The sequence below is a fragment of the Camarhynchus parvulus genome, chromosome 9 (assembly GCF_901933205.1).
Source record: "Camarhynchus parvulus chromosome 9, STF_HiC, whole genome shotgun sequence".
In the NCBI taxonomy this organism is placed as follows: domain Eukaryota; kingdom Metazoa; phylum Chordata; class Aves; order Passeriformes; family Thraupidae; genus Camarhynchus; species Camarhynchus parvulus.
The window spans coordinates 8511558-8523053 of NC_044579.1; the positions used below are offsets into that span (position 1 = coordinate 8511558).

At 56.1% G+C, this 11496-nt stretch overlaps 1 protein-coding gene across 1 annotated transcript; it reads right to left on the reverse strand.

The window, feature by feature from the left end:
- Positions 1-465: 465 nt before the first annotated feature.
- Positions 466-11255, reverse strand: ABCF3 (ATP binding cassette subfamily F member 3). The gene is made up of 21 exons (XM_030954809.1): positions 11001-11255; positions 10680-10827; positions 10525-10604; positions 10149-10204; positions 8356-8453; positions 8118-8240; positions 7581-7847; positions 7299-7379; positions 6690-6749; positions 6303-6359; positions 6081-6103; positions 5458-5513; positions 5123-5323; positions 4901-4977; positions 4614-4658; positions 4174-4306; positions 3500-3588; positions 3267-3358; positions 2612-2744; positions 2169-2256; positions 466-1375 (listed from the first exon to the last, which is right to left on the reverse strand). The coding sequence occupies exons 1-21, from the start codon at positions 11071-11073 to the stop codon at positions 1217-1219; spliced, it is 2139 nt and encodes a 712-aa protein (XP_030810669.1). The 5' UTR covers positions 11074-11255; the 3' UTR covers positions 466-1216.
- Between the last annotated feature and the right edge of the window lie 241 nt (positions 11256-11496).

The following is an 11496-nucleotide window of genomic DNA, read 5'->3' on the forward strand; positions in this document are numbered from 1 at the left end:
TGCCTGACAATTCCTTTGAGACAATTTATGGGTATTACCCCATTGCTTCCTAAGGTGTTGATGTTTCCTGGTTCCTCTCTGACGCCCAGAAACACATCTCCATTCCCTCCTCAATGTAATTTAAAGCTCTGCCCCCTTCCTCCTGCCCACCCTGGCCCCATTTCCCCCTCAAACCACAACTGGATCCAGTACTCTCCAGAGCTGACATCCATCCCAGCCTCACACCAGCTCCATGCCCTGAAAGGTGGTCAGTGGCCTCTCACTGTCCAGTGGGACACTGGCACACTCCATCCAGGAGGTCACAGCCTCACCTGCACCACAGAGCTGCCATTTAACTCAGAGAGAATAATCTAGAAAGCATCTCCCCCTCCCAACCCTTGTGCTTGAGGCAACAGCAGGACAATCCCACCCTCCCCTCCAAAATCCAGCCCCAGAGCCCCCCAAGGAAAGGAGAGCATTGCACCCACTGCGTCCTGGGTTTATTTACACCACAACCTCTGTGTGGGTGGGCAGGAAGGGATGCTGGGCAGCCCACCCCAGGGCAGTCCACCCCCGAGCCGGCTCAAAGGCAAGGCAGGCAGCGAGGCGGTACCGGCAGCAGCACAGGGAAAGGAGCAGGGAGCACGCCCGGCAGAACCGGGCTCTGGCTCCCTTGGCACTACAGACGTAAGCAAGCCCCAGCATCGGGGGGCTGGGGAAGAGGCAGGGGTCACTTTTAGCAGCAAATGCCTCGTTTCCCTCCAAGGCAGCAGGGAGGACAGCGGCATGTGATGGAGCCGGACTAATGCTCAGGCAGTTAAACAAAAAAACAAAGAAAGAAAAAGGCAGAGGGTGAAGCGAAGAAACACGGAGAACAGCTCTTCTGCCCTGCAGAGCACAGAGTTAAACCGAGGGTCAGGATGCTCTGCCTTCCCTCCTCTCGGCACAGCAGCAGCTCTGGGCACAGCCTTCCCAGTGTGCCCAGGGCCAGGCACAGCCCTGGCCAGTGCCAGAGCCCTGGCGTGCCCCTGGCCACGCACACCAGGCTCCTGCTCCCGCGCTGTCCTTCCAGCCGGCCCCGGGAGGGGAGAGCAGGTCAGGTGGCAGTTTGATGGCATGGCTGACGGTCCATGTGGGCAGCAGCGTCCTCGGCGCTCTGCCAGGCACAGTTGGGATGGAAGCCGAGGTGGCTGAGCTTTGCTCTCCAGCCCCTGGCACAGTCCGGCTCCCACCTGCCTTATAGGAAACCCTCCTTGCGGAACTGCTCCTTCAGGATGTCTCTGTACTGGTCAAAGCCACCCTCGATGCGGGTGACGGTGCCGTTCTCACACACCCACAGCTCCTGGCACACCAGGCGGATGAAGCGTTCGTCATGGGACACCAGGATTATGCCACCCTGTCAATACACAATTGGGAAAATGGGGAACTCAGGAGCATAACCCAGGGCCCAGGACTGCTGGCATGGAGATCTTGTGCCTCTGTCTAGCCTCTGCCCAGCACTTCAGGTTTCCATCAGATCCCAGGAAAACTTAACAGTATTTTACTGGCAGGGAGCTCATCCCAGCTTTTCCTCTCTTCAGGGGGACACACAGATCACCTATGGAGGAGCCATGTGCAGTAGTAACATATTTAACCTCCTCTCTCACAAGGCGAGTGCAAGGTTTGTTACTGGCTCTCCAACAACTTCAAGGAGAATCCACATAAAGTCAGTAACAGTGAAAAGGTGTCTGGGCAGGGCCCTGAGCAGCCTCAGCTAAGCTTTTCTGTCATAGGAAAACTGCCCCAACCTGAGCAACAACCAGTGAGATCCAGGTTGATCACAGTGGTATCTGGAGGCTGTCTTCAGAGATCAGGCATGAAACGTGCCTAAGGAAGATCTGAGCAGCCCCAAGGCAAGGCTGGGAGCTGCACACAGCATGTGAGAAGCCAGAGTGTAGGTGAGGATGGGACAAGGTGCTCTCTGGGCTGCTACTGCTCCTCTCAGTCACTCCTAGCCAAAGCCATCATGAAAACAAGCCACCAGGATGGATGGCTAAGGCAGAAATGTAACTAATTTCCCAAATTCTGTCCTAGACTTGAAGTCACTGCTGGTATTTCACCATCCACCTCTGGCTGAGATACCAAGTAACTTGAGCTGGAGGCTGCAGGAGGTGTCAGAAAAACAAGGGATGTTGCTGGGAGAACCTTACCCGGAACTTATTCAGTGCCTTTGCCAGCGCCTCAATGGTCTCCATGTCCAGGTGATTTGTTGGCTCATCCAGGATGTAGAAGTTCGGACTGGAAGAGAAGACAGCTCTGAGGACGCAGTGAAACGGGCTCAGGCTGGGTCTGCACCCTGACTGCTGCTTTAGCTGCTTAGAGCCACAGCCATGGGCATGTGCCTGGCCCCAGGATTGGCACTGCCCAGCCCCAGGGACACCTCTTATCCCTATGAGCCCAAAGCAGTGGGAGAAAACCACCTGCCTCCTTCCACACAGCCTCCCCAGGGTGACACCTCCCTCTCCATAAAAACCCCCAAGGACAAGGCTTCTGTGCGGTAGCAGAAAGTCCCTGGGTGCCCGCTTTCCTCCTGGTGAAGCAAGCTGCAGGGATGAAGCCATGCAAAAATGAACAGCACTTGGGAGAACATTACCAGGGCATAGTCATCTGGGCAAAGGCCACCCGACTCTTCTGGCCCCCGGACAGGCTGGCCACGGGACGCACGGCCAGCTCCCCGGAGATGCCGTAGCTCCCCAGCTGATGCCGGTACTCCTCCTCCGTCTTCCCTGCAGGATCAGGTCACAACACAGCTATGGCACACCTGGTGTGACACAGGGCCACAGCTGGACAGCCTCTGCCAGGCCAGCAAATGGGAGATCAGCAGCACTTCCAGGCAATTCCCTCCCATGCAGGGGGTTTGCAGGGAGATCCTGACTGACACAATCAGGACAGGGGCTGCAGGGCTGGTGACTGACACCGAGTGATGCTACTCCCAAGTCCCTGTCACTGGGTCAAGCAATGGAGAAAGGAACCAGAAGTTTTGCCAACTGAGAAAGGGGTATCCAGTGCTCATCCTATGAGCAGGAAAGCAGCTCATCTGCCCCCAGAACTTGGCACCAGCCTGAGATCTGCAGGCTATCTGCTTCTCATGACCAATGACCTGAACTTGGCTGGATGAAGGGAGTTATCCCAGTATTGGCAGGGACCCTTAAGCACTGATAGCACAGAGCCTTCTGCCCAGGAGCATGGACAAATGAATGCTCCTCCATGCACAGCACAGGAGACCTCTGGGATCAACAAAAACTCACCTGGGAACTTTCTTGCCAGTAACTCTACAGCACTGATATTCAAGTCTAGTTGATCCACATGGTGCTGGCTGAAATAACCAATCTTTAGGTTTCTGCAGAATGAGAAGAGTGATTGGGAGCTGGTACCAGACCCTACAACCACAGCATTCATAGCTGCAGTGCCATAAGGTGGCACATGTGTGGCCCCCAGCTACACCATTCCTCCCAGTCCTCCAGCCCTTCCAACCAGGTACCTGTGAGCATGTCTGATCCCTCTGACTGGTGCCAGCTCCCCCATTAAGATCTTTAGCATGGTTGACTTGCCAGCTCCGTTTTCCCCAACCTAGAGAAGCAGCAGCAGCATTGGAGAATGTGAAATCCATGAAGGCAGTTTGGAGCAGGGGGCAGTGATCAGGGAATTTCAGTTCTGGCAGATGATGAGGGGGAGCAGGACAGAGCACAAATGGTGTACCATGAAGCTGCATTTCTATCACTGACAAGCAGCACTGGCAGCAGTGCCAGATGTTCCCTCCCCAGCTCTCAAGCCTAAGGATTACCCAGTCCCAGCCTCATCTGCAAGCAGTGTCTGCTACCCCATCCAGTGTAGCAGGGCCCCCACTACATGCTGCTGTCATCTGACAGGAGTTGTATATGGATCCAGTCTCTTCCCAGAGGTATCCAGTGAAAGGATAAAGTCACAAGTTCTAAACAGTACTAGGAAAAATGTCCCAGTGTTCCTCAAAATGAGGATGATCAAATGCTCTGATGGGACCCAGTGGAATAGAAGAAATAGCTCTCCCTGGAAACACCCAAAATTCAACTGGACAAGGACCTGAGCAAGCCAACCTATAATCAAAGCTATCCCTGCTTTGAGCAGGGTCCTCCCAAAGGTCCCTCACAGCCTCCATTATTCTGCAATCCCACATACCACACAGATGCGGGACTCCAGGTCAGCAGAGACAGAGAGGGAATGAAAGATGTAGTGACTTGGCTCATAATAAAAGTCTACTTCATCCAGCTGCAGGATTGGGGGGGAGAACTTCTCAAAGCCATCGGGGAACCTGAGGAGGCAGGAAGAGGAGAGAGATGGCCAGGAACTTCAGAGACTCTCAACCACCCAGAACAACCTCCCAGGTGACAAGGAGGGCTCCCCTACCATGCAGGGCCTCAGGGAAGAATGGTCAGGAGAAAGCAACAAAGACCTACAGCCCTGGCCCCAAGAGGGAATCCAGCCTGAATGAGGAGACCTGTCTGGTCTCCCTGTCAGAGTAAAAGGGGTGGTTGTCCCAGCTGGGACAGCACCCTGGAGAAGTTCATGTCAGAAATGGAGCCAGGTGCCCTCCAAAGAATGGCTCAGGGGACACTTACCTGATGATCACCTCAGATTCCTTGTCCACAGGTTTCAGTGCTGGCCTGAAAGAAGAGGAAACATATAACCAAGGTGCTCTGCACTCTGGGTTTGCTCCCACACAAGAAGCCCAGGTAGAGCCTTTAGCTCTGTGACACCTCATCCTAACCAAAGCCTCTGGACCACAGACAGGCACCCAAAAAGCCCAAACCACAACTGTATCAGCCAGGTGCCCTGGGAACCTCCATTTCTTCCCATGAGCAGTGCCCCTTTCCCACCTCCAGAGAGGAGCAGGACAGGCACTCACAGCTTCTCCAACAGCTTGAGCTTGCTCTGGACCTGGGACGCCCGGTTGGCGTTGTAGCGAAAGCGGTCAATGAAAACCTGGGAGAGAGAAAAGCATCAGAGAGCCCCAAGTCCCCTTCAGCACCAGCCACCCTGCTCACTGCCAAACCTACAGCAGAAAGGCGGAGAGAAAGGGACAAGGCTGGGAGAAGAATGCCCCACCTCCACTGGCTCCTCCCAGTACCTGGATGTGCTCACGGTACTGCTGCTGGGCCTCGTACTCTCGCTGCTGGTTCTTGAGCCTCTCCTCCTTGATCTTGATGAAGTTCTCAAAGTCCCCCCGGTACATGTCCAGCCGCTGCGAGTGCAGGTGGATGATGTCCGTGGCCACCGCGTTCAGGAAGTTCCTGTCGTGGGACACCACGAGGATGGTCGACTGCCAGGTCTGGAGGAGACAGCACGAGGGAGGCCTGAGCACCATCAAACCAGAGCATGGGGGTTGGTGCCACCACCCAGGGAGGTGAGGACATGTCCCTCCCTCACCCTTTCTTTGTATCAAGGTCTTCTTTCCCCCCATACCTGCAGATAGCTCTCCAGCCACAGAATTGCCCTCACATCCAGCATGTTCGTTGGCTCTGAGGGAGGGGGAAAAGGCATTGAGGTCAGGAGGGATGGGGATGGGCATGGCTGGATTATATTTTTTTCCCCACATTAAAGGCTAGTGATCTGCATCAGGGAGCAAAGAGCCTGCTGGGAGAAATTCCCTGCCCAGCTCTGGGGACGTGTGTAGGGTGTAATGCTGTGTGTGCACGGGGGCTGAGGCTCAGGCAGGGATGCTCTCCACAGCAGCACCTCACCCAGACTCTCTACCCAACCTGGGCATGCTCTGAAGTGATTTCCCCCAGCACAGACTGGCAGCCAGGGTGCATTCCAGGGACTAGCAAGGGAAAGGGAACAAAACTTGGGGCAGGATGACATGCAGACCACCTGGCTGGAGCACAGGGCAAGGCTCTGCTGAGCACAGTGAGAGCTGCTGCCCAGGCAGAATTCCCCATGCCACTGCTGCCAACCGTGCTGCCAGGCCAGCCCATCACACAGGGCTATTTTGAGCAGGCAGATAAAGGCCATGGCATGTTCTCAACCCCAGGAAGGGCACAGGCAGGCACAGCAGTGTCAGAGGGGGACTCGCAGTATCAACTTACCATCCAGCAGAAGGAGATCTGGCCTGGGGAAAACAAGACATGGGTATCAGAAGCAGAAGGGGCACAGGGTCAGTGCAGAGTGTCTCATCACACACACAGAGCTGCAGTGCCTCCAACACCCCCCACCTCAAGAGCCTCGGTTGACAGGGCCCCCAGGCAGCACCCCTGCAGCACGGACAACAAGGAGGCTTAACCCCAGGGCATGAAAGCCTGGACACCAACCTGGCAAACAGGGCTCTGGCTAAGGCCAGTCTCATTCTCCAGCCTCCAGAAAACTCTCTGAGGAGAGAAGATGCAGAGAGGGGTTACTGTTCAACACAGAACCACTGTGTTTGCCTGCCTGCAGGATCCCTGCTCCCCCAGGGCTCTTTTGGCTCTGCTGTCACGCAGAGGCAACTTGTCCCTGCAGAGATTTCAGGCACAGCACAAGATCTGAGGTCCAGCAGGAAGGTGGCAGGAGCCCACAGGCACCCCCAGGGCAGGAGACCACATTGGATGGGCAAGAATAAACCCCTGCTCTTCCTTACAGCCACAGCAGTGCCTGGGGGCTCAACTGGAACATTTCCCCAGCCTCATCACTGCCTCAGTGCCCAAAGTTTGGAAACTTACTTGGTTGTCTGTTGTTGCATCTTTGCATTAAAGCCCAGCCCAGCAAGAATGACGGACGCCCTGGGGAAAAGGGGAGAGAACTGGAATCCAGCTACAGCATCCAAAGGCAGGGCACAGCCCGAGGTCTCAGACCCACAACCACCAAGGGAACTCTGCTGCATTTTTTAAAGCCATTCTGGTGCAGGAAAACTTCCCTGCACACCCGAGAGAAGCACTTGGCTAGGAAATGCAGCCCAGCAGGGCACGGCATCCACATGAAGTCCCAGGAGATTTGCAAAGAGTTTTCCTCTCTTTGGCCAGGAAGAGAGTCACACCACCACTATCATCCCAAAAATGCTCCCCAGGCACCAAGAACCTAGGGAGGTCAGACAGCAGCAGCAGCAATAATACAAGCCATTTGGGGCAAAAAAAGTCCCTCCAACTTCAGCAGAAAGCTCAACTATCCCTAAACCAGCAGAGCTGTGACAGAGAAGAGACAAGAACAAAAGCAGGGAAAACCCCATTCCCACATGCTGGATCCCAAGGCCACAGCATGACCCTTCCATACCCCAAACAACTGCTCAGCCCTGGCCATGCCAACAAACAGTAGTGCTTACAGGGCTGTCTCACCTTGCTGGGGCCTTGTCTGCCTCAATCTCCTCCAGCTTAGCATAGATCTCTGACAGTCTGGCACCTTCTGTCCCTTCTCCCCTAGGGCAGAAGAAGGAGTGTGTGGGACTCACCAAGTCAGGGTTTGAGTGCTGGGGGAGGCTGATCTCCCCAGGCAGGACTAAAGTGGGCAAGATACAGCCCACGCCTGCCAGAGCCTGGCTTTGGAAGGGACAGACCTCAGAATGAGACCTTGTGGTGAAGAGGCCACAGAAGGGCTGGAAATCCAGGGGAAGACCTCACCTGCCAGAACTGATCTTGGCTGTCAGGTCCCTCTCCTCCCGCAGCAGGCTCTCACGAGTGGTGTCACACTCCAGCACACTCTGCAGCGCTGGTGTGTCATCCCCTGCCACCTCCTGCTCCACGTGCAGGATGCTGATGTGCGAGGGGATGCGCAGGCTCTGGCTGGCGATCATCTTCAGCAGCGTGGTCTTCCCCAGCCCGTTCCTGCCCACCAGCCCGTAGCGCCGCCCGAAGGCCAGGTTCAGGTCTGCTCCCGTCAGCAGGACACTGAAGCAAGGAACAGGCAGCTCCCTGCTCAGACTGTCCCATGAAGAGGGGATAACTGGCAGCCACCTGCCCCTGCTGTATTTCAGGCTGTGCTGTAGCCCAGCAAAAATCACAGGCTCCTCCTGCCCAAAGCCAGTAGGGTCAGTGCCCACCTTGCTTCCTGATCTTTGCCACACCCTCTGTAACTTCTCAACTGCTCTCCAATCCAGCCTCAATCCCCCATGGTCCAGAATCCCAGGCAGGCTCTGTCCCAGTCCCCAGTGCACTCACCGCTCCCCGAAGGACACGTCGAAGTTCTCGATGCGCACGTCGTACGACTTGTTCTTGCCTGACGACTCCATGCGAGTCTCCTTCTTGCTGGAAGCTTGGCTGGCAGATGCCTCCTCAAGGACTCTGAGGACAGGCAGAAGACAGAGAGGGGGCTCAACAGGAAAGCTCTGGTACAGCCAGATCCCAGCCATGCTCAGCAGAGCAGGATGGGGATGTTCAAAGTGCCCTGCACACTTACACAGGGCCCGATGACTTCAGGGAATCCCGCTCCAGCCTCTTGTCCTGCTTGGCTTTCAGCCTGGCTTCTGCCTTCTCCAGTTTCTTGGCATTCACCATCTGGGACACAGAACAGAGTTTGAAGAGAGAACATCTTCAGCAAAACCCCCAAAAGCCCAGCTCTGGGAGAAAAAAGATCAATCAACCTCTCAAGCCTGGAAGAAAGGGAGGGAGGAAGGACAGGAAAACTGGGACAGATTCAAGCATATTTTGAGGAGGCTAATCAGGCCAGGAAGCTACCTCAGGAATGAAGTCCTAAATCAACAGCTCATACTCAAGTTTTGCCTCAGCAAGGCAGAGGTTTTGGCTGACCCTCTCGTACAGTCAGTTTCTCTAGTTCCAGGGACCTGGATCAGCCAAGTCACTTCAACAGCAGCAACCTGCCATCCCAGTGCCTCTTCTGGCACACCCTGCACCCACCCTTGAAGTGCACCATGAGGTGTTTCCCTTCCCAACACATTAAATGTTAGCCAGTTTGGAACAAACTCTTCTTGAGCAGTGGATCAGAGACAAAAAGCATTTAATTAACCCTGAAGGCAAGAAGGCGCCAAGTGTTTAAACCTGGCTTCTGGTCTTGGCCAGGCTTTCAGCCCACTCCAGCTTATTCCTGCACAGAGTCAAATATTTGTGGCTGACCAAGAACACTCCTAGGTATTTCTAGGCAACTCTGCCGGCACCAGAGCACGTTAGAGACCTGCATGCCAGACTGAAGAGAGTCTTGTTACTAGAGCTGTGACTCCACACCTACAGAGTCACTCTGTAAACCATCCCCAGCTCTCTGAATCTCCTAGTAAGACATGTCCTCCAAAGCTTGACAGACCTCCCCAGGCCTGCCTGGAATCATCTCCAGTTTTTCTGAAGATCTTTTTTTGAATTGCAGACACAAGAGCTGGAACGTGAATCCAGCTGCAACAACTCTGGTGCCAAAATCAGCCAGAGCTGCCAGTTTTTGCTTAAGATTCCCGTTCAGACAGATGGGAATCATGTTAGGTCTCAGCCTCCAAGTGAAGGGTTCTCATCCTCAACACATTAACCCATGGAAAGGGAGCTCTGTGAGGGACCAGCCTGCAATGACACTGCCCACACTGTGCAGCTACTGCCATCCTTGCTTGGTGGATGTACACCTGCACCTCACCCATGCTCAGATTTTGGCACATCCAACACAGACAGCAAGCCAAGGCTGTTCCTGAGCAGCTACACATTCCATCAATACAGACATCCTGATTTCCTCAGGTCATGGAGTGGAACTACTTCCAAACTTCTCTGCTCTTGATCTTAATTCCCAAACCACAACAATCTACAGGTGGCTCTAGAGCTTAAAATGTCCCTGAAGCAGCTCTCTGCTAACTTCCCACCTGTAACACCCTCCTCTCCTGCCATTACCCAGGGCTTCACCCCTTGCTGAATATTCAAGATGTCATTCAGGGACATCCTATTTTCTCAATCAAATCCTTGCTGTAGGAGCCAAAGGTCCTCGCATAAGTCAGAGCTCACTAAGAAATTACAGCAAAACAGATCTCGTCAGATTAATAAGCTGCTAACTCATCTGGAGCCTCTTTACCAGACCAAGGTCAAGAGTTCCCCAAATTATAGAGAGCTTGACAAGGAGGAGCAGTTCCCCCTGCAGCTATACTCCCAGCCAGGCTGCTGCTGCCTTGGTTGCTCTCCAAGGGCAACCTGGACTGGAGCAGGGCAGGGCACCTGCAGCCCCACGTGCCAGCTATTCCCACAAAGAAGGGCACAGCCCTCACTCACCGAGCCCTGGCCTCTCTTCAGCAGCAGCCCCGGCAGCAGATCCGCGCTGGCGTCACCTGCAAGGAGACCGTGGGGTTGGGCTTGGTGAGCACGTGTGCCAGGGAGGCTCTGCAAAGCCCTTAATGACCACCCATGCCCAGACACGACTGATCCCTCCCCCGACAGGATGAGGGGACCAAAGGGCATCTCTCCACCTCCACCTTCACCCCAGCTCACCCCTGGGCACTGCTGCCCGGAGCTCAGCAGCAGAACGAGAAACAGATGTGTGCCTCTGGGGGAGAGCCTGAGGCTCCCCTCCCAAGGTCAGGAGAGCGCCCCCAGCCCTGCCGAGCTCCGGCACCCCGGTGGCAGGACGTGAGCCCAGGGCATCACTCACCGTATCCATCAGTGATCTGGGAAAGCTGGATGGGGGCATCCAGCAACACCTGGCTGCAGCGCTGGGCTTGGCCCTCGTCCCTGCGGAGAGGAAGAGGAGGAGGGTGAGGTGCGTGAGTGGGTGAGGAGGTGCGAGGGGACGCGGGGTACCCTTACAGCTGCAGGGTGTTGAAGAGGCGCTGGCAGATCTCCCTGATGGCGCCGTCGTCCTTGGTGTCCTGCGACACCTCCCGCAACAGCGCGCCCACCGCCTCCTCCAGCTCGTCCACTGACTCGAAGTCCGCCCCGCCGCCGTGCAGGATCCCTGCGGGCACACGGCGCCGGCGCTGTCGCGACAGGTGGCACCCTCCCGGTCCCCCCGCCGCACCCCTCCCCGCCGCCTGTCGCGATTCGGGCGCTGCCGCCACACCGGGGAGGTGTCGCGACATGCGGCGCCGCGGGAGGCCGAGCCTCAGCGGGCAGGCGGGAGCCGCTCACCCGTCACGTAAGCGAAGAGCTCGCCGTCCAAGTCGGGGAACTCGGAGCGGAGGATGTCAGCGCAGGACGCCATGGCGGGGCGGGCCCGCCCCGCGGAGCCGCCGCCGCCGCTCGCAGCCGGAAGGGACGGCGGGCGCTGCCGGGAAGGAGGCGGGCGGCCACCATGGCGCAGGGGCCGCCGGGAGATGTAGTCTGGGCCCGACTGCGCCTGCGCATTCCGGGGCCACGATGGTGCTCGCGGCGCCACGTGCCGGCGCGGCGGCAACCGGGAGCGATGGGGACGGGCCTGGACCCCGCTCAGCCCCTGCTCGTCCTGTCACCCAGGGAAACAGGGTTTGGGAGGACTTGGAATTTTTTTCTTCCCTCTTTTAAAAAGCTTCTGCTTTTAAACCACAATCAAGACACTGCAGGTTGGGGTTTGGGTTTGAATTTTTTCATCCACCGATGGGAAATGACCACTTGGACATCCTCACCTGCTCACAGACTGAAGGCAGGG

What these genes read in the sequence shown, in the direction of transcription:
- ABCF3 (XM_030954809.1), bottom strand. Translation starts at nt 11,073, where the DNA reads ATGGCGTCCTGCGCTGACATCCTCCGCTCCGAGTTCCCCGACTTGGAC. An exon ending in TGAAGAGAGGCCAGGGCTCG is followed by an intron (nt 8,454 to 10,148) that starts GTGAGTGAGGGC and finishes TCTGTGTCCCAG; the next exon opens with ATGGTGAATGCCAAGAAACT. An exon ending in GGCTGGAGAGCTATCTGCAG is followed by an intron (nt 5,324 to 5,457) that starts GTATGGGGGGAA and finishes TGTCTCCTCCAG; the next exon opens with ACCTGGCAGTCGACCATCCT.